The following is a 19,852-nucleotide window of genomic DNA, read 5'->3' on the forward strand; positions in this document are numbered from 1 at the left end:
CTGAAAGAGGCTTCTACCTAGAAGTCTGTACAGACATACAAACATTAATACAAGCCCCCGCACTGGGAAACTCGTACTGTACATACATTATAGCATAATTGGATTATCCAGACAGCTAACCCTGTTCTTCGTTTGTGTGATAGTTTTACTTGTTTATTTTCTTGGATGTCATAGACTACGGCAATGCTTGTTTAGTCTTAAGGTAAATGAATGAGACAGAAAACTGATGTGAAAGGTAAATGTGTGCTGGCAATAGACTGGAGGAGAATGGGGTGTTCAGTATTAAGTTGCGACCACATTAACTAGCGACTAACAGCAAACAACCTCCTAATGCTGCAGTAGTTGCTCTTAGTGTCTGTCAAACTGACACATCTGAATCCAGTTTTATGCTGCGCAGATCTGAAACCCGTTTGGTTGTAAATACTGACTGTAACATCTGAGAATGTTGTGTATTTCCATGCATAATGTATTTGTGTCTGTGTGTTAAATAGTCTTTTTATCACAGCCTGGACTCACTTGCTGTTTTATTTTCTTGTACTTCCAGGTTTGTGTTGTCACTTTTAGTATAGCTTTATTTTGCAGTCACATGATCTCACCAGCTGTTTTCCATCAATCATTACTCACATAGTATTTAAGCACCATGTCTTGCCATAGTGTTCTCACAGCAGCGTTACTGTGTGTCCAGTTCTTGTGTATGATCCAGTTAGTTCCAGTCGTCTTGTCTCTTGTCCAGCCTTTGATAACCCTGAACCGTGAGTTTGACCATTGCCTGTTTTTGACCAACGTTTTTGCCTACTCCCTGTCAGACCTTGTTTTGCCTGCATCGTGTTTGACCTTTGCTTGCCTGACCTCAAACATATTAAATTACCGTTTTAGGTAACCGTTTTAGGTCCTTCTTCCTGCAGTGTTTTGACACTTTTTATGGCCTTACGACATTCTGTCAAGCAGAGTTGTGTGTGTGTGTGTGTGTGTGTGTGTGTGTGTGTGTGTGTGTGTGTGTGTGTGTGTGTGTGTGTGTGTGTGTGTGTGTGTGTGTGTGTGTGTGTGTGTGTGTGTGTGTGTGTGTGTGTGTGTGTGTGTGTGTGTGTGTGTGTGTGTGTGTGTGTGTGTGTGTGTGTGTGTGTGTGTGTGTGTGTGTGTGTGTGTGTGTGTTTTTGCCTACTCCCTGTCATCAGACCTTGTTTTGCCTGCATCGTGTTTGACCTTTGCTTGCCTGACCTCGAACATATTAAATTACCGTTTTAGGTAACCGTTTTAGGTCCTTCTTCCTGCAGTGTTTTGACACTTTTTATGGCCTTACGACATTCTGTCAAGCAGAGTGATTGATATATATATATATATATATATATATATATATATATATATATATATATATATATATATATATATATATATATATATATATATATATATATATATATATATATATATATATATATATATATATAAAAACAGACTGAAAACCAGTCTGGGACCTAAACGTATCGACATACATGTATATAAAAGTAGAGCCCGGAAAACAAATATTAACAATCTGAACAACACTTAATATGAAACTATTGGACATATATATTTATATACACACATTGTGGTGAATGAAAGCGCACCTACCTCTCCCACCGGAGTCATAACAGAAAGGGAAGGGGGTGCAGCCCGCATTTATTCCCAATACAGAAAAAAGGAAGAAGAAATAAAGGAGAGGGGCTCCAATTCTGTTACTATCAGGTGTTATATATATGATTAGATATAAGATATTATTATACAGTACTAAGATCAGATTTTCTTTAATTATAACAATATAACCCAGTTACAAAAAGCAGTATACAGGAAGAGAAACTGGCTCCGCAATTGCTACAGCAGTTTGTCCAGCAGTTTAGCAAGCAGCATATCTTACGCTGAATGCCATATTGTGATGGACAGCTTTGCTTTAACAAGAAGAGTATATATACAATATATATATATATATACTCTTCCTGATTTATGGTTTATTTAATGGTTTATTTAGCTAATCCAAAATTTGTGTGATGTTGCTGTGTTGGTGGACAGGTTAGGTTTCTGCTTTAGGGTGTGTATGCGGGAGGGGGGGGGTAAGGGGTGCAACCAGCTGCTGAAACCAAGCAAATCTGTTAAGTAAACAATCGGAGCAAAAAATAAAAAAAATAAATAAGAAGCAGGGATGTACCTTAGGCTAACACATTCATAACTAAACTATTTTTGTACTGTGGTTTACCTTGGAGATTAATACTAATACCAATAATAGTGCTAAGGTATGTGCACATACTAATACAAACATATACATACAATATACATACAAATGTGCATTATTAGACATATCCCATACTACTTAATAAAAGTCATGACATACAACACCACAAATTCCATATTCACACATTATTCAAGTGTCAATAATACTTACAGTTGGATTTGGAAAGTGTCCCACTACAAGGTTAGTAAGGCTGTAGCTTAACATTAATCACCCAAAGGGTGAGGCAGACGTTGGTGCATGAACAATGCCACTTGTGGAAGCCAGGGTGATGTGAGGGGCTCCGCCACTACGCCCATCCAGCAAGCAGAGGAAGGAATCCCAGCAGCCAGGGAGCCCACACACCTTCAGTTCCAGGAGGGCAGGTGTTGCGACCCAAGCCGCCCACACAGAGCCCCCCAGGCAGAGCTGCAGCAGCCACAGAGACAGCACCCGAGGCCAGAGTGGGCCACCGGGGGTCAACGATGTCCGCCCCATGAGAACCAGGGGCAAACACTCCCCCCGGCGGGAGGGTCGGCCTGAAAGAGTAGAGCCCGAGGACCCACGGTCCGTAGGGAGCCCGCCAGAAGATGCCCCCGCGCCCAGAGTGGGGCCCGCCCCCAGTCCACCACCCCCACACGGGCGGAGCGGGCCTACCCCATCGGCCCGACCTCATCCCCTGGCGCCACAGCGGCCTGCAGCACAAGGCCAGCAATTGGTGGGGTCAGCAGAAAAGAGACCACCCAGGCAGACGATCATCGTACCCCGGGCGAAAAACCGGACCCCCCACACTTCAACCGCACCACACGCATACCAACTCACACAAACACAGACGCATACACCCACCACATGTATATCACGCGCCGGGTGTACCAAGATGGCCGACGGCCGACAGACCGAAGCCGCGGCCTTTCCTATGGTGGTGACTGCACTCCGCTCCGCGGATCTCTGCATTCGCCGTATAAGACGCACCAACTTCTCCCCTTCAGTTTTGGGGAAAAAAAGTGCGTCTTATACGGCAAAAAATACGGTATATTTATTTCCACCGTGAGGAGATCATAAAGCCACATATCGATGTTTTTTTCATATGATTTTCATATGAGAATTACTTGAAGGAGGGAGCGTTTTCGTTTTTCTAAAGAATCATTAATGTATTTAACAACCATTTGAAACATTTCATCTCAAACTTAACAAACGCAGGTCTTGCTTACCACAGAAAGCATTCTGTGCGTAGCTCTTCGTTTTTTGCATCAGAACATTTTTGAGTGGCAGGTTTGTCCTTTCTATGATAATCTATGGCACATATTTTAATACGTACACCTCGGACGTACTGCACACACGCACACTTTCCGTTACACTTTTATTACTTTATTACTTTCCATTTCAAAGTTTCTGTTGAAATACTGTAATTTCACCAATTGGGGCAGTGTGTGTTGTAACGTTGTTGTTCTGTTTCTTCAACGAAGAAGTAATAAAGTGAACGGTGAGACCTGTGTTGAAATTCCTCAGGTTATGGGCCCAGAGGACGCTAAAAATGCTGTTTTCACTGTATTTTGTGGATTAAACAGCGTTGTGAGTTTTCACAATGGAAGATAAGATGTTTATAGACAAGCTGAGCGGACCTGAAAATTGGGCGACATGGAAGTTTCAGATGGAGCACTTGTTGAAGGCTAAAGGTCTGTTGGGCATGCTGACGGAGACGCTAGCCGCGGATGCTAACGCACAAGCACAAGCGGAGTTTAGTAAACGGAGAGAGAAAGCATTCTCCGTGTTAGTGCTGAACGTGAGTACGCCCACCCCAGCTGTACCTGGTAACAACCTGCCAGACTCCCAAAGAAGCGTGGACTACGCTGAAAGGCCATTTTGAGAGAGATACGTTGGCGAATAAACTGTTCCTTAAGAAAAAATATTTTCGATGTGAAATGAATGAAGGATGTCAATTAACTGAGCATGTGAAGCAAATGAAGGAATTGACTGATCAGCTATCGGCTATAGGAGCTGATATTAAAGAAGATCAGATCGTAACACTTTTGGGTAGTTTGCCACCTAGTTATGCTACCATTGTCACTGCATTAGAAACTAAGATGGACAATCTGACGCTGCAGTTTGTTCAACAAGCTTTAATAAATGAAGAGCAAAAGCGGGTTAATGCACATGAAAGTTACAGTGGAGCTACTTCAGGTGGTTCATCAGCGATGTCATCTCAGTGTTGGGGAACTGTCCCAGACAACTCCAGGACAGGAGGAGCAGAAAGACCAACCACGTGGCGGTGTTACAAATGTGGAAAAGAAGGTCACATTAAACTGGACTGTCCAAGTTTGAAATATAAAGCAAAAAGGAAAACTCATAAGGCTAAAAGCATGATGTGTGAAGATGCAGAAGGTGGAAGTGCCTTTGTCAGCAGAGGCAAATCCAACTGACTCACCACAACAGGTTCAATGGTTGATAGATTCAGGAGCATCAAAGCACATGACATTTGATAATAACATTCTTCAAAATTACCAAGAGTTCACGGAAGCACAGTCTGTGAAGCTCGGTGATGGCAGGGTGGTTGATGCCCTAGGAATGGGAAACGTAAAGTTGAACATGACTTTCAAAACAAGTGATGCAAAAAGTGCCACAATGTATGATGTGTTGTATGTTCCAAAGCTGTCATGGAATTTATTTTCAGTGGGAGCAGCTATCAGGAAAGGCAACACAGTGCAGTTCAGAAAGTCTCACTGTTACATACGTGGAAGAAATGGAACCCTTCAAGGAATGGGAACACAAAGAGCTGATGGACTTTATCAGCTGGATGTGAAGAAGGACGTACCTGTTTGTCATAGTGCATCACTAGCAACCAGCTTATGGTTATTAAGCTTATTACTCTAGATGCTGCAAAGTGTATTTCCTGAAACACAAGAACGAGGTGTTAAACAAATTCAAAGAATTTGAAAGAACATTCACAAATGAGTGTGGACAAGTTGTTAAAAGACTCAGAACAGACAATGGGGGTGAGTACACATCAAGAGAGTTTCAAGAACATTTGAAAGGTCAAGACATCCAACAAGAAGTAACTGTACCTCACTCACCACAGCAAAATGGTGTTGCAGAGAGAAAAAACAGGACATTAGTTGAAGCAGCTAGAAGTATGCTGTCACATGCTAAGTTGCCAAAAATGTACTGGGCAGAAGCTGTAGCCACAGCAGCTTACATTCAGAACAGACTGCCTACATCTGTACTGAAGCAAAAGACACCCTATGAGAGATGGTGTGAAAAAAAACCTGACATGAGTCACATGAGGGTTTTTGGATGCATTGCCTATGCACATATTCCAGGTAAAAAGAGACAGAAACTGGACACGGATACGACGAGTTTGCTGAAACAGTCGTCGTTGATCATCATGCAAATATGTGTTGTGTGAAAGCCACTCACAATGACAGAAGCTCTGAAGAGTGAGATCAAGACATGAGCTTGAGATACTTGCAGTTTACGTGGATGATCTCATTCTGATAACAGAGTCGACTGAAAGCATGAACGAACTGAAAGCAGCGCTCAAGAAGCGCTACAAGATGAAAGACATGGGTGAGCTGTCCTACATCCTGGGCATCTCTGTGGTTCAAAGCAAAGAGAAGAACTGTGTCTTCCTACATCAGGAAAACTATATTGAAGCCATGCTTAAGAAAAATGGGATGGAAAATGCTAATCCTGTAGCAACTCCTGCTGACACCAGTGTGAAACTGAAGAAGAATGATGGTGTTAGTAAACCAGTGCACCAACAGAACTATCAGTCAATGGTAGGAAGTCTGCTGTATGCGTCAATAGCTACACGACCAGACATAGCTCAAGCTGTGAATGCTGTATCAAAATTCAATGCAGATCCCAATACTGCTCATCTGACTGCTGTGAAGAGGATATTTCGCTACTTGAAAGGGACAGTGAATCTTGCCCTGAAATATGAGCGGTCAGAGTCTGGATCCTTAGTCGGATTTTCAGATGCAGACTGGGCTGGTGACCAAGATGACCGACGCTGAAAAACAGGCAACATGTTTCTACTGAGTGGAGGAGCGGTGAGCTGGCTGAGCAAGAAACAGGTGACAGTTGCACTATCAACGGCAGAAGCTGAGTATGTTGCACTTAGTCAAGCTGCTCAAGAAGGAGTTTGGCTGAGACGTTTACTATGTGATTTTGGAATGGAGCTACACCGACAGTGATCCTGGAAGACAACCAAAGTGCCATTGCAATCGCAAAAAATCCTGTGGATCACTCGAGGACTAAACACATAGACATTCGATATCACTACATACGTAAATGTGTGCAAAATGGACAAATGAAACTACAATACTGTCCAACACAGGATATGAAAGCAAGCAGACATTCTGACCAAACCGTTGACCAAACAGAGGTTTGAAATTCTCAGAGGACAGATTGGACTTTGTTTCATGTGAGAATAGTTGAATTTTTTTTTTTGACAGGTGAATGCTGAATACAACCTGATCATATAAAGATGTTTCCTTGTTCAGTAAAATCATTATATAGATACGAAATGTACAAAAAAGGAAATAAGCTTCTCAGGGTTACTGAATACAGATTGAGGTTAAAGACAGATGTCTGGAATTTAAGTTATTGTCTTTTAAAAAGGGATAGTAGCTTGTGAAAAATTCTGAATTCTTTAAAGTCCTAAATATTGTGAAATTAAGTGGGAGTGTTGAAATACTGTAATTTCACCAATAGGGGCAGTGTGTGTTGTAACGTTGTTGTTGTGTTTCTTCAACGAAGAAGTAATAAAGTGAACAGTGAGACCTGTGTTGAAATTCATCAGTTTCCAAACGTGATTAGGTGCATCGATAGCACCCACATTCCTATTAAAGCTCCTTCAGTCAATGAGGGAGACTATGTTAATAGGAAGTCATTTCACAGTATCAATGTGCAGGTAACTATTATTTCCTGTTCAGAATCTTTTGGTTTAAAGACCATTAACTAGGTAATATTTGATGCAACCCATTTAATCACTAATGTTGAAGCCAAATTATCAGGGTCAGTGCATGATTCCAGAATCTTCAGGGAATCATCACTATGTCACATGTTTCAACAGGGCATGTTGTAATTTACACAAGTTCATGTTTTACTGTATTGTTTCATTGTTTTACACGTTTCAATCATTCCATGACACTACAGTAGCTACATGCTGGGGGACAGAGGGTTCCCTTGTCTGCCCTATTTAATGACACCCTACCCTAAACCTGAGCCTGGACCACAGACACAGTTCAACCGGCCCCACAGCAGAACACAGCCAAGGTGGAGATGACCAAAGGCATCCTGAAGGCGAGGTTCCAGTGTCTACGAGGCCTCGGGGTCAGTCCAGAGAGGGCATGTGTATGGGGTGCCAAATGTAAAAGGAGCACCTATAACTAGTTTTCTCACATTTAACTAAATGACACAACATGTTTTCTCACATTTAGTTAAATGTGCAAAAGTCTAAATGTAAATGTTAAATGTTAAATGTAAATGTTAAATGTTAAATGTAAATGTTAAATGTAAATGTTAAATGTTAAATGTAAATGTTAAATGTTAAATGTAAATGTTAAATGTAAATGTTAAATGCTAAATGTTAAATGTAAATGTTAAATGTTAAATGTAAATGTTAAATGCTAAATGCTAAATGTTAAATGTAAATGTTAAATGTAAATGTTAAATGTTAAATGTTAAATGTAAATGTTAAATGTTAAATGTAAATGTTAAATGTTGGCCGAGCGTAAAACTGAATATTCATGAATGGGCAAGTAGACTCCATCCCTACCCTCAAACAGCGCTGGTTTCAGATCAGAGACGCGAACTCAATCACCTCAAACAGTGCGCGCAAACCCCGCCCACATCTGATCTGGAAACTTTTGTTTTTAGCCTGGACGTAACTTCGGCTAGCTAGTATAGTTAGCCAACTAATTCTCCACCGGCGCCACAGAAATATTCTTTTTAAACCTACTTGACTTCTCATTAATGGTGTTTACGACAGAACGGCAGTTTGAAGCGGAGCCTCAGCCCGCACAAATGCCGTTACAGCCCGTTCAATCTCCCCCAACGGGAGGGAGTCGGAGCTGGCGGCCATGATGGCTTCGACTTCAAGCTTCTCTCCAGTATTTTCGTGCACCGATCCAGAGTCAGATGTGGGCGGAGCTATGCGTACTGTTGACGTGTTTGAGTTCGCGTCTCTGATTTGAGACCAGCGCTGTTTGATGGTAGGGATGGAGTCTTGCCCATTCATGAATATTCAGTTTTACACTCGGCCAACATTTAACATTTACATTTAACATTTAACATTTACATTTAACATTTAACATTTAACATTTAGATTTAACATTTAACATTTACATTTAACATTTACATTTAACATTTATATTTAACATTTAACATTTAGATTTAACATTTAACATTTACATTTAACATTTAACATTTATATTTAACATTTAACATTTAGATTTAACATTTAACATTTACATTTATATTTAACATTTACATTTATATTTAACATTTACATTTAGACTTTTGCACATTTAACTAAATGTGAGAAAACATGTTGTGTCATTTAGTTAAATGTGAGAAAACTAGTTATAGGTTCTACTTTTACATTTGGCACCCCATACATGTGACAATATAGTGGATTGTGTTGTCCTTCACAACATTGCCACAATACGAGGAGAGACACCCTCCTTGTCCTGCTGAAGATGACCAAGAGGATCCAGTAGTGAACCAAGTAGACCACAGAGATGGAAGACTCTTAAGACACATGATTTGTCAGAATCACTTTTATTAAGGTTTCTACACCAAAACACTCATCATTTCTTCATGTTCTGAAAAATAAAATGGAATATTATTTACATTGCTTCACACAATGTTCCAGACTGTGTGCTTTCTGGAGGGTCCAATAATACAATCCGTTCATCAGTGACTGCAAGACAATGCAACCCATAAGATCAAGTGAAATAAAGTCAGAGTACTACAACATTGTAGACGTCTATGCAAGATATAGACCCTGTAATTGTGTAATCAAATCTTACCTTTTTGTAGGATTTTGTGTTTCATTTTGACTTGGTTGAGTTCCTCTTGCTGCAGAAGGATTACACCTTATTAAACAAGAATATTACTATTATCTAATATTATTCGAATCTCATGGAATTAATAGTACAAAACGATGTGGAAGTTATGTTCAATTTCCCTTTAGAATAAAAGAGGAGAGGGCAACATAACGGTAATTAAATAAACTCAATTTACTTTATTTTTCTTTTTTTTTCCTTCGCGGATGCAGCTGTGTTGCTTTTTCTATTAATAATCGGCTTAAATTCTTCATTCTCTGCATTAAAACCTCCAACTCCGCCTTTGAAATACGCTGCTATTATAGTGCACCCGCTTCGGATTTCCATGGTGACTCGTGAACTCGGCGATCCATTGACAATGTCTTTATATATACGCCGTGCACGTGCGTTAACTCTGGGTTACCGACAGGAGGCAGATTAACCTAACTCTTCTCAGGTGTTTTGGAACCAATATACTGTAATCAACCCAGAGTTCAGGGTTTAGCAGAAGGTTAATCAACCCTGTTAATATAAATCTGTTAATATAACCTAACAGAGCTCCATGATCTTAGCTTTCAGTAAACAGATATTGGTGTAACGTCCAGTCAAAAAAAATTAAAGCTTTACTGTTGGGCTGAAGCCTTTCTTTATTGTGGAGGTAACCTCAAACCTGCCGTAAGGGCTAGGCAAAAACACAATGCAATAAATGAAACACAACAACCATTAAGCTAAATTCTTTTACACTTATAATTTAAATAATAAGCTTCACCTCATGTGAAGCCACTTTGACCGGTGTTGAACAAAAGAAATACCGTTGCCATAACTTGCAGATGCATGCAGATATTAAAAGTGACAAAATAACTTGGTGGTCACTCTTGCAGTTTTAATCAGACACAAAATGTGAAAGAGCAAACATGTTGCAGCAATATTGAGTCGTAGATCTGAGTCCTATGTCATAGAGTTAAACAGCCACGGTCGATGATCGCTGAAAAGACAACGACGATGATTATTTCAGTTGTATACACAAAATCTAAAGGACGTGGCATCACTACGACCACTAGAAATCATGTAGCGGATAATACTTAGTACATAGTTATGGCCGTTTGAAACTGCTTACCTCATTGGCTCATTTACCTCATTGCTCAGCCTGAGCTCTGCTCAAGGCAGAACTTTATTTTAATTGGTCAGCAATGGTAAAAACAGGGCAGACACTCATCGACAGAAGAAATCGGATCAGTCCATCCAAGCTGAGGCATCTGACTTTTTTGAAAGCCAGCCTTCACTGAGGACAATAATACTGTTTGCTTGAGATTCGTTCTGTTCTGTGGATTTTTTTGCAGTTTTTTGTTCATTGGTGCAATAAAAATGTTAAAATAGTAAACAATGGAAAAACTATTTTGTAACAGAATGAATGCACAAAATTAGGCAATTATAAGGTTCTCATAAAACTGTTTGCTTGAGTTTGGTTCTAGTTCTGTTCTGTGGACTTCATTTGCAGTTTTGTGTTATTAATTTAACTTTTTGGCAACGTGGAAACAGTTTTTTTACTGGTTGTACTGGTCTCAGGCAGTTACAGACAGCGATCAAGTGAGCTGGATGCTCATTAAACTGGTTAATATAACCAAGAAGAGTTTGATGAAGATAATGAGGCATAAATAAGCTTCTTATCATACAATATTGGCTGTAATCACTTTTTGGAAACGTGAACACAGCATCTTACTGGTTTAACTGGTCTCAGACAGGTGTAGAAAGTGATGTACTGGATGCTCATTATATCTATTATTATAATCCAGCAGAGCTCCATAAACTTGAAATAAGGGAGAAAGGAGCTTTCAGTAAACAGATATTGGCTTTAATCACTTTGTGGCAACATAAAACCAGCATGCTACTGGTTCTACTGGTCTTGGTGTATCACATCTGTAAATATAACAAAGCAGAGCTCAGTGTATTTAAAATAAGGCAGAATTAAGCTTCTGATCAAAAGCTTTGGCTCTAATAATCACGTTTTGGCAACATGAAAGTACCTTACTGGTTTAACTGGTCCCATACAGGAAGTTAAAAGTGGTGAAACAACTCGGCGGTCACTTGTGCAGTTTCAATCAGACACAAAATGTTAAAGAATAAACATGTTGCAGCAATATTGGGTCGTAGATCTGAGTCCTAGCGTCATGTCATAGAGTTAAACAGTCACGATCGTCGATTGTTGTAAAGGGAATTACGATGATTATTTCCGTCGTTTACACAAAATTTAAAAGACGTGGCGTCACTACGTCCACTAAAAAACGTGTAGCGGATAATATTTACAAGTTATGGCCGTTTGAAACCGAAATAAGCAGCTGTAGTCCTACACAAACCGAGCTAAACGCCTTAACGAGGCGGTGCGCGCTCCCGCGTGCGGAAATCAAATTCTGGCAGACAGTCACTTTTTGGCACGACACCTGTGGCGTTGATACCGGCGCTGCTTCCGGCAGATGAAACACGCTGCATTAATACATTGATGGAATATTCGCTGTTTCCTTGCCAGAGTTTGCGCAATGGCCAATCCACTGAAGAGTCTGTTTTGCGATGATGGCAGATACCAGAAGTCCTTAAAGATGTTCCTAGAGTGTTCCTCTGAGCACCAGTGCATGCGGGACTTCATCCACAACGTGCTGCCGGACGTTGTTCCCAGGTGACGCGCCGCGCACGCGCACACTTACTCACCTGGTATGAGTCCTACATTTGCACAGAACGCAGAACATAAACGGTGTTTGAGTTCCTCGGTGATTTACAAAACTGTTGGAGTAGAAGAGGCTACAGGTACATTTGTGACGTCATCTTACTGCCACACTTCTAATCCTCTGTGGGGTCCGTGCTTGAAGTGCAATTCATTATTCATGTGTAAAATGAAAATTGAATAACGACTTTTATGCTGTGTTTCGTTTCCGTAAGTCAATAAAACACATTTGCGATATACTGATTTACTCATTCTTCTTTTCTCCACTTTCAAAACAAAATAAGAAAGAGGCAAACCGGGGGCGGGGCCAGTCGCCGGACTTTCACAATAAAACGCCCAAGAGCATTTGAAGCGCAACATCGGCAAATGTTTGTAACTCTTGAAGGATTGCGGTCGTGTTTTGACACACAATGAGACCCACATTGTTAACATTAACCAACGTAACAATTATTTATTTAAATCATTTATTTAACCAAGTGCTGACAACTGTCGATTACGTTACGACTCATGGCGTTTGCTAAAGGAATGACAGGTCAGTCAGCTCGCCACCGTCGGGTCACTTACAGAATCACCTGTCAACAAAGCTAAGTTTTCGGGGCATCCTGCTTCATTAGACTGCAGCGATATCACGACCTTGTCGACACCTGATGAGGAAGAATTTAGCGCATCTGCGGTGTTCCGGTGATTTTCAGTTTATGATGAGACTGAAATCGCGTCCTCCTGCTTGGCCGGTTGATGCTCTTATGCCCAGGAAGACGCTCTAATGTTGTGCCGATCTTTGCAAGTATTCTAAACAGTGATTTATTACAGTTTATTGTGGCTGTTTAGACATGCTCCATCATTGGACTTCCTGTCTCAGAGCCTGCTTTACCTGCGGGAGAATAACAGCCACTCAACCTGCCTCACAATAACTGAACTCATTGTGAGCCATGATAATGTGCATCGTATCATCTTTGTGAGGCAGATTCTGTGGCAAAGTGTGTGTGATCAGATGATCTGTCACGCAACATCAAGGTGTTACTGTATGTACAGAGCAGATGAGTGCCTGCAGAGGATCTTTTTATTTTCCACCACCTACCTTCGGTATTGGTTTAGTAGTCATCATACCTTGCATTGAACATTTTACGTGCAGATGACAGATGAATCAGAAACAACAGTGCATCCTGGAACACTGTGGGTTCACCTCTTGTAATGCAGTCCCAAATTATAGCTCTGCATGCTGTTGTTCTTCTGGGGTGTGGAAGGGATTTTGGCCAAAAGAGGACATTTGTGTCAATGATGACTGTCTCTCTGCCTCATATAGGTCATAGGACTGCATTACAAGAGGTGAACCCACAGTGTTCCAGGATGCACTTTCTGATTCATCTGTCATCCTGATCTGAGGAAAACAGTCTGTAGCTCTTTTAGCAACATGTTTTCAAATAATTAGGCCATTGTTTTATGTTTCTATGCTGATAGATAATATTACATTTTACATGTTCTATAAAGTTCAGCCTTGATGTTGAAGATTTTGTGAGTTGGCAGATTTAAACTTGGTAATAAACATTGGTTAAAAAACATATGGACAGTTCTGACTACAAATGTTTTGTTGAAATAAAAAGGAACTGCTGCTTTACTTGTCAGGCTTTTGCAGATATCAGACCCACATGCACAGCGCGGAAGGTTGGTGGTTTTAAGAGGGTGACAGTCTTTTTATTACGTAACTTAAGGCAAGGCAAGCAGGAGTTATACCAGGTGCTCTCTCAGACGTGAGCACCAAAGGAAGGCAGCTCTAATCTTGGGTCAAACAGTCAGGTACGTTACCAGTCTTTCCACGGCAAAAGTACAGGGCAAGGAAGCAGGCAGGCTGATTTTGAGGATAACTGTCAGGTGTGCGTGATTAACTGGGAATGACATGGAAACAGCTGAGACGTGGGTGAGACAAGAAGTGCTTCAAAATAAAACCGGAAACGGGACTAAGACATGACATACTGTCTTAGGAACATGCACATAAGATATTCAATGCAAGGTAGATAGATAGATAGATAGATAGAAAGAAAGAAAGAAAGAAAGAAAGAAAGAAAGAAAGAAAGAAAGAAAGAAAGAAAGAAGAAAGAAAGAAAAGAAAGAAAGAAAGAAAGAAAGAAAGAAAGAAAGAAAGAAAGAAAGAAAGAAAGAAAGAAAGAAAGAAAGAATACCTTTATTGTCCCGCGATGGGGAAATTACCAAGTTGCAACAGCACAGAGACATATAGACATATATACAGAAAAAATAACACAAAAATAATTATAAGAAATTAGAACTTAGAACTCCACAGGTTATCAACATCATGCACATATAACAATGAGGTAAGGTGACTGCACCAAACAGAGTGAGTGAGATATTAAAGTGACTGGTGCAATTGCTCTGGAGATGTAGCGTGTGTGTGGCAGTGTGGTAGAAATGTGCACCCTGTTATAAGTGTTCATTATAAAGTCTGAAAGCAGCAGGAAGGAAAGACCTGCGGAATCTCTCGTTCCCACAGCGAGGGCGGATCAGTCTGTCATGTCATGTCTGAGTCTGCTCTCCAGGGCAGACAGTGTGTCCTGCAGTGGGTGAGACTCGTGGTCCAGCATGGATGTGAATTTTGCCAGAACTCTTCTGTTTCCCACCTCCCTCACTGACTCCAGAGTGCAGGACAGAGCTGGACTTCTTAATGACCTTATCCAGCTACTTCCTTCTTGTGATGCTGCTGTTCCAGCAGACCACACTGTACAGGACGGCTGATGACACCACAGAGTCATAGAAAGTCCTCAGGAGTGACCCCTTCACTCCAAACGACCTCAGCCTTCTTAGTAGGTAGAGTCTGCTCTGACCCTTCCTGTACAGTGCGTCTGTGTTGTTAGTCCAGTCTAGTTTGTTGTTAAGGTGAAAAACCAGGTACAGTCCAATCTCTCTGGATGTTCATACCCTGAATGTTCACTGGAGGACGGGGTGTAGACTGACATCTGCGGAGGTCTACCACCATCTCCTTTGTCTTCCCTGCATTGATTAGAAGGTGGTTCTGCTGACACCAGTCCACAAAGTTCTGTGTCAGTTCTCTGTACTCTGCGTCATTATCATCAGTGATAGGTCCAACAATTGCAGAGTCGTCAGAGAACTTCTGCAGAACACAGCCAGATGAGTTGTGTCTGAAGTCTGCAGTGTAGAGGGTGAAGAAGAAGGGGGCCAGGACAGTCCCCTGGGGGGCTCCAGCCCTGCAGGTCAGAGTGTCTCACAAAGATGATGTGATGCACATTAGGGCAGTCATGGCTCACAATGAGTTCAGTTATTGTGAGGCAGGTTGAGTGGCTGTTATTCTCCCGCAGGTAAAGCAGGCTCTGAGACAGGAAGTCCAATGATGGAGCATGTCTAAACAGCCACAATAAACTGTAATAAATCACTGTTTAGAATACTTGCAGAGATCGGCACAACATTAGAGCGTCTTCCTGGGCATAAGAGCATCATCCGGCCAAGCAGGAGGACGCGATTTTAGTCTTATCATAAACTCAAAATCACCAATTCTTTCTCATCAGGTGTCGAAAAGGTCGTGATATCGCTGCACTAATGAAGCAGGATGCACAGAAAACTTTGATGAGCTTTGATGACAGGTGATTCTGTAAGTGACCCGACGGTGGCGAGCTGACTGACCTGTCATTCCTTTAGCAAACGCCATGAGTCGTAACGTAATCGACAGTTAGCGTCAGCACTGAGACGGGCTAAATAAATAATTGTCACGTTGATTAATGTTAACAATGTGGGTCTCATTATGTGTCAAAACACGACCGCAATCCTTCAAGAGTTACAAATATTTGTCGATGTTGCGCTTCAAATGCTCTTGGGCGTTTTATTGTGAAAGTCCGGCGACTGGCCCCGCCCCCGGTTTCCCTTTTTCGTATTTCGTTTTGAAAGTGGAGAAAAGGAGAATGAGTAAATCAGTATATCGCAAATGTGTTTTACCGATTTACGGAAACGAAACACAGCATAAAAAGACGTTATTCAATTTTCATTTTACACATGAATAATGAATTGCACTTCATGCACGGACCCTGTGGAGAGTTTTGTTTGATTTTTTTAAAACTAATTGCAATAAGCAGAGTAAGCGCTACAATTATCAAGTGATTGAACAGTCACGTTCTGCCTCATCATCAATTACATTTTGTATGGTTTTTGTTCATCAAAACCGTGAAAGCACGTGACACACATTTGGCAAATTGGAGGATGTTCTGATGACTCAAAATATTGTTGTTTTTTTTTTATATTTCAGCATTGGGAATGGAAAGTCTCATTTGAACGTCATTGGCCTCGGCAGCGGTTCTGGTAAGAACAGCAGCTGGACGTTACGTTCAGTGCTGCAGCAGTGCTGTCATTTACGCTGTTACTCTTGTTATACCTGTCTTGTATCCGTCTGCTCTTTACCTTTTAACTCCAGTTGCACTGTACATTGTCTTCAGCCCATTTGATATGTTTATCTGCCTGGGTTCATGTCAAATACTTTTTTAGAATGTTTTATTAATAATTTAGGCATTGTGAAAAAGTTGGTCAATTGGTGCCTGTAGGGGAGAATGACCTAGAGATGCTTTCCATGCTGCGAATGAAGCATCCATGGGTGACGGTGGATAATGAGGGGGTGGAGCCCAGCAGCCAGCAGCTTCATAACTATAAAGGTACGGTCTTGATGGAAACACATCCCAACAATTTTCTGTACTGCAGCTGAATAGTCGCACACACAAACAATACAGTTTTAAATTTTATTTAGTGCTACAAGCAGGAACTTGGATATGATTGGGTAGTTGTTGCTGTGGTTATCACATACCCTGGCCTTTTCCACTTTGCTTGGGCTGAAAAGAAGCGTAAGGTTTATGGCCTCCATCTTCATCTCCATCGGACCATTGTGGATGTACAGTACCGTGTGCTTTGGACTGAAACGCTTTATAGGATTACATTCACTGGATTGTAATAGACAAAATGACACCAAACAAGACCTAAATGGACAATGTATGGGATCCAGAAATCGTCAAAAGTAAGTGATGGAAAATTGATGGATTTATGGTTATTGTTTTTTGACTGCACTGTGATTGTTGTTGCTGGAAATGGTTTATATGGTCGGAAAGAGGAGAATCTAAGCTTTCAAATGGCTGGACTGTAACTCATGGCACAGGGGGGCCTCCCAGGGATAGAAGTGTGTGTATAACCTGCATTTAGGCTTAATGCAGTAGAAGATGCATGTGAAGAAGAGGTCACAATATCAAAAGTCTCCAACATGATCTTATGAAATAAGACTAATTTAGATTTGTATTATTTAATATGCTACAGTTTCTGTTTTGTTTTTGACCAGATGCCTAATACGGAGGAGAACTACTTTATGCTCCATCTACTGGTTTTATTGAGATGTCAACACTATGAATTAATTTAGTTTGTTTTGGCCACAGAAGTGCAAATTACCTTAATTCTCTTAACAATCTGACAAGTACTCAAGTAGTGTTGGCATCAAAGAATCGAGATTTAGATCACGTCAAGTTCACCTGGAACAAGATGACGGCATTAGAGTTTGAGGAGCACTGGAAGGAGAAGAAGACAACGACGAAGGCCGACTTCATTCACATGATCCAGGTCCGTGTTGTAGACGCGAGGCTCGTGGCCGAGAGAGGTGTTTTTGACACAACTGGGTCACTTTCATTCGGTGGCGCTGTGCAGCAATTAATCCCATTAGCATATGCGTCTAGCATAGCATCATAATTAGGCAGCGTGTGAATCCAGTCACCAGCTCATTATCTGCGCTGAAACCGACAGATGCTGTACTGCGTAAAGGATCCTGAAGCTACCATCGACTTCTTCCAGAGTCTCCTCGACAACAATGGGAAGCTTCTGATCATCCTGGTTTCTGGTAAGTGGGTGGAATTAATCTTCAAACTTTTATTCTTTAGTCTAATGTTTTCAAAGGTTTCGGAACTTTTCTGTGGGAAAAGAAGTTATAATAGCAAATGTCTTTTTTATAATGATCCATTGTTTCGATTCAAAATGATGATCTACAGTAGCAAACATGATGAGGCTCATATTTGTCAGTTGATTCTGCCCTTTGGTTCAAACTAAAATACTATATATCCACAATGGTTGAAATTTGAATTTGTATTAAAGGCAGAGGTTGAGCATCACCTATAGAATGAAAGGCTTTTAATAAATTCCCATTAGCAGCTGATGAATATCTCCATGTCGTTTATTCCAGGGGAGAGTGGTTGGGGAAAGCTATGGAACACTTACAAACACCAGCTCAGCAACACTGAAATAAGTCAGTATGTAACCACAGGAGACATCAAACGCCTGCTGGACTCCAAGGGAGTGAGCTACCAGAGCTATGAGCTGCCGTCTCAAATGGACATCACAGAGTGTTTCACTGAAGGGGACGAGAAGGGAGAGCTGCTGCTGGATTTCCTCACCGAGGTGCTGGACTTCAGTAAGACGGCGCCGCCCGAGCTGAAGGAGGGCGTCCTGAATCTGCTTCGCCACCCGGACTGTAGCACCGAGTCCGACGGCAAAGTTGTCTTCAACAACAACCTCGAAGCGATCGTCATAGATCAGAAGTAGTGTAACGAATGTGAAAGTTGACTGATGACTGATTAATGTGTTACAAACTAGATGATTGTCTGTAATGATGCAGTGTGTAATCAGTTGTTGTGTAATTAAACAAAAACAAAGTAGCTTCCACACAACCTCCACCTACTGTACTGTATCTACATGCAGCTGTTTTTTTCAGCATTATTTATTCTTTCAGACACTTGTTTACTGATTTTAATGATTCAGTCAAATGTTTCAATAAATGTAAAGATAATCATGTCTCTCTCATCATTTCTTTTATAAGCTTAACTTGGCAGGTTCTGCTAACAACTTCCTTCTGTAATAACACTCACATTGGCACATGCACCTTATCGATGAGATAAATCACAGAGCTACTATTTGCTTTAACCTGTTTAGTTGTGGTGTTGGCTCCATCTTGAGTCCATCTGCAGTAACTGAACTGTAAAAATCACATTCAAAAAAGATGCAGGAAAAGTAAAATGACCTCCACCGGCAGAAATACTAAGAATAACTGAAAAAGGCTTCTACCTAAAAGTCTGTACACACATACAAACATTAATACAAGCCCCCGCACTGGGAAACCGTGCTGTACATACAGTATAGCATAATAGGATCATCTACAGTGGCAGCTACCCCTGTTCTTCGTTTGTGTGATAGTTTTACTTGTTTATTTTCTTGGATGTCATAGACTGTGGCAATGCTTGTTTAGTCTTAAGGTAAATGAATGAGACAGAAAACTGATATGAAAGGTAAATGTCTGCTGAAATTATTTTGTTTAACTCGTTTTAAATTATGATTTTCTCCTTCAAATTTTGCTTTATCGAATCGTGGATTTTTGGTAATTATAGTCTCACAGATTAACAGTTGACAGTTTAAGATCTCATCTCATGCTTCCTGAGGCACGTTCCCAATGTTGCATTAGCTTAAAAGGCTCGTTATACTGTTTGTACCATATGATGCAGTGACCTAACATCTGTGCTAACCGCTCAGCAAATTTATATAGAAGAAAACAACCAAAAGCCTATTTCACTACGAAAGCATAGATAGGTTAACAGTCAACTTCATAATAACATTTTTATAAAATTATAAAAATTAAAATTTTTCCTGAATTGAAGAAAAGACAAAATGCTAATCATGAGGTCACTCACCCACAATAAAGAAATGTTATATATTCTGATATAAAAGCACTAAATTGTTTTATCGTGTTACCTGTTAAGTCCACTTTTATGTCAATTAACCATTTGTTCCACTTTCGTGGAACGTGACAAAATT

The 19,852-nt window shown here is 40.7% G+C and overlaps 1 protein-coding gene across 1 annotated transcript; it reads left to right on the top strand.

Moving 5' to 3' along the window:
• Positions 1-644: 644 nt before the first annotated feature.
• On the top strand, positions 645-18,836 carry LOC114847447 (histamine N-methyltransferase-like). The gene is made up of 7 exons (XM_029137208.3): positions 645-752; positions 11,816-11,962; positions 16,272-16,324; positions 16,564-16,671; positions 17,487-17,617; positions 17,798-17,891; positions 18,231-18,836. The coding sequence occupies exons 2-7, from the start codon at positions 11,826-11,828 to the stop codon at positions 18,587-18,589; spliced, it is 882 nt and encodes a 293-aa protein (XP_028993041.1). The 5' UTR covers positions 645-752; positions 11,816-11,825; the 3' UTR covers positions 18,590-18,836.
• The last annotated feature ends 1,016 nt before the right edge of the window (positions 18,837-19,852 follow it).

The sequence above is a fragment of the Betta splendens genome, chromosome 21 (genome assembly GCF_900634795.4).
Source record: "Betta splendens chromosome 21, fBetSpl5.4, whole genome shotgun sequence".
Lineage (NCBI taxonomy): Eukaryota > Metazoa > Chordata > Actinopteri > Anabantiformes > Osphronemidae > Betta > Betta splendens.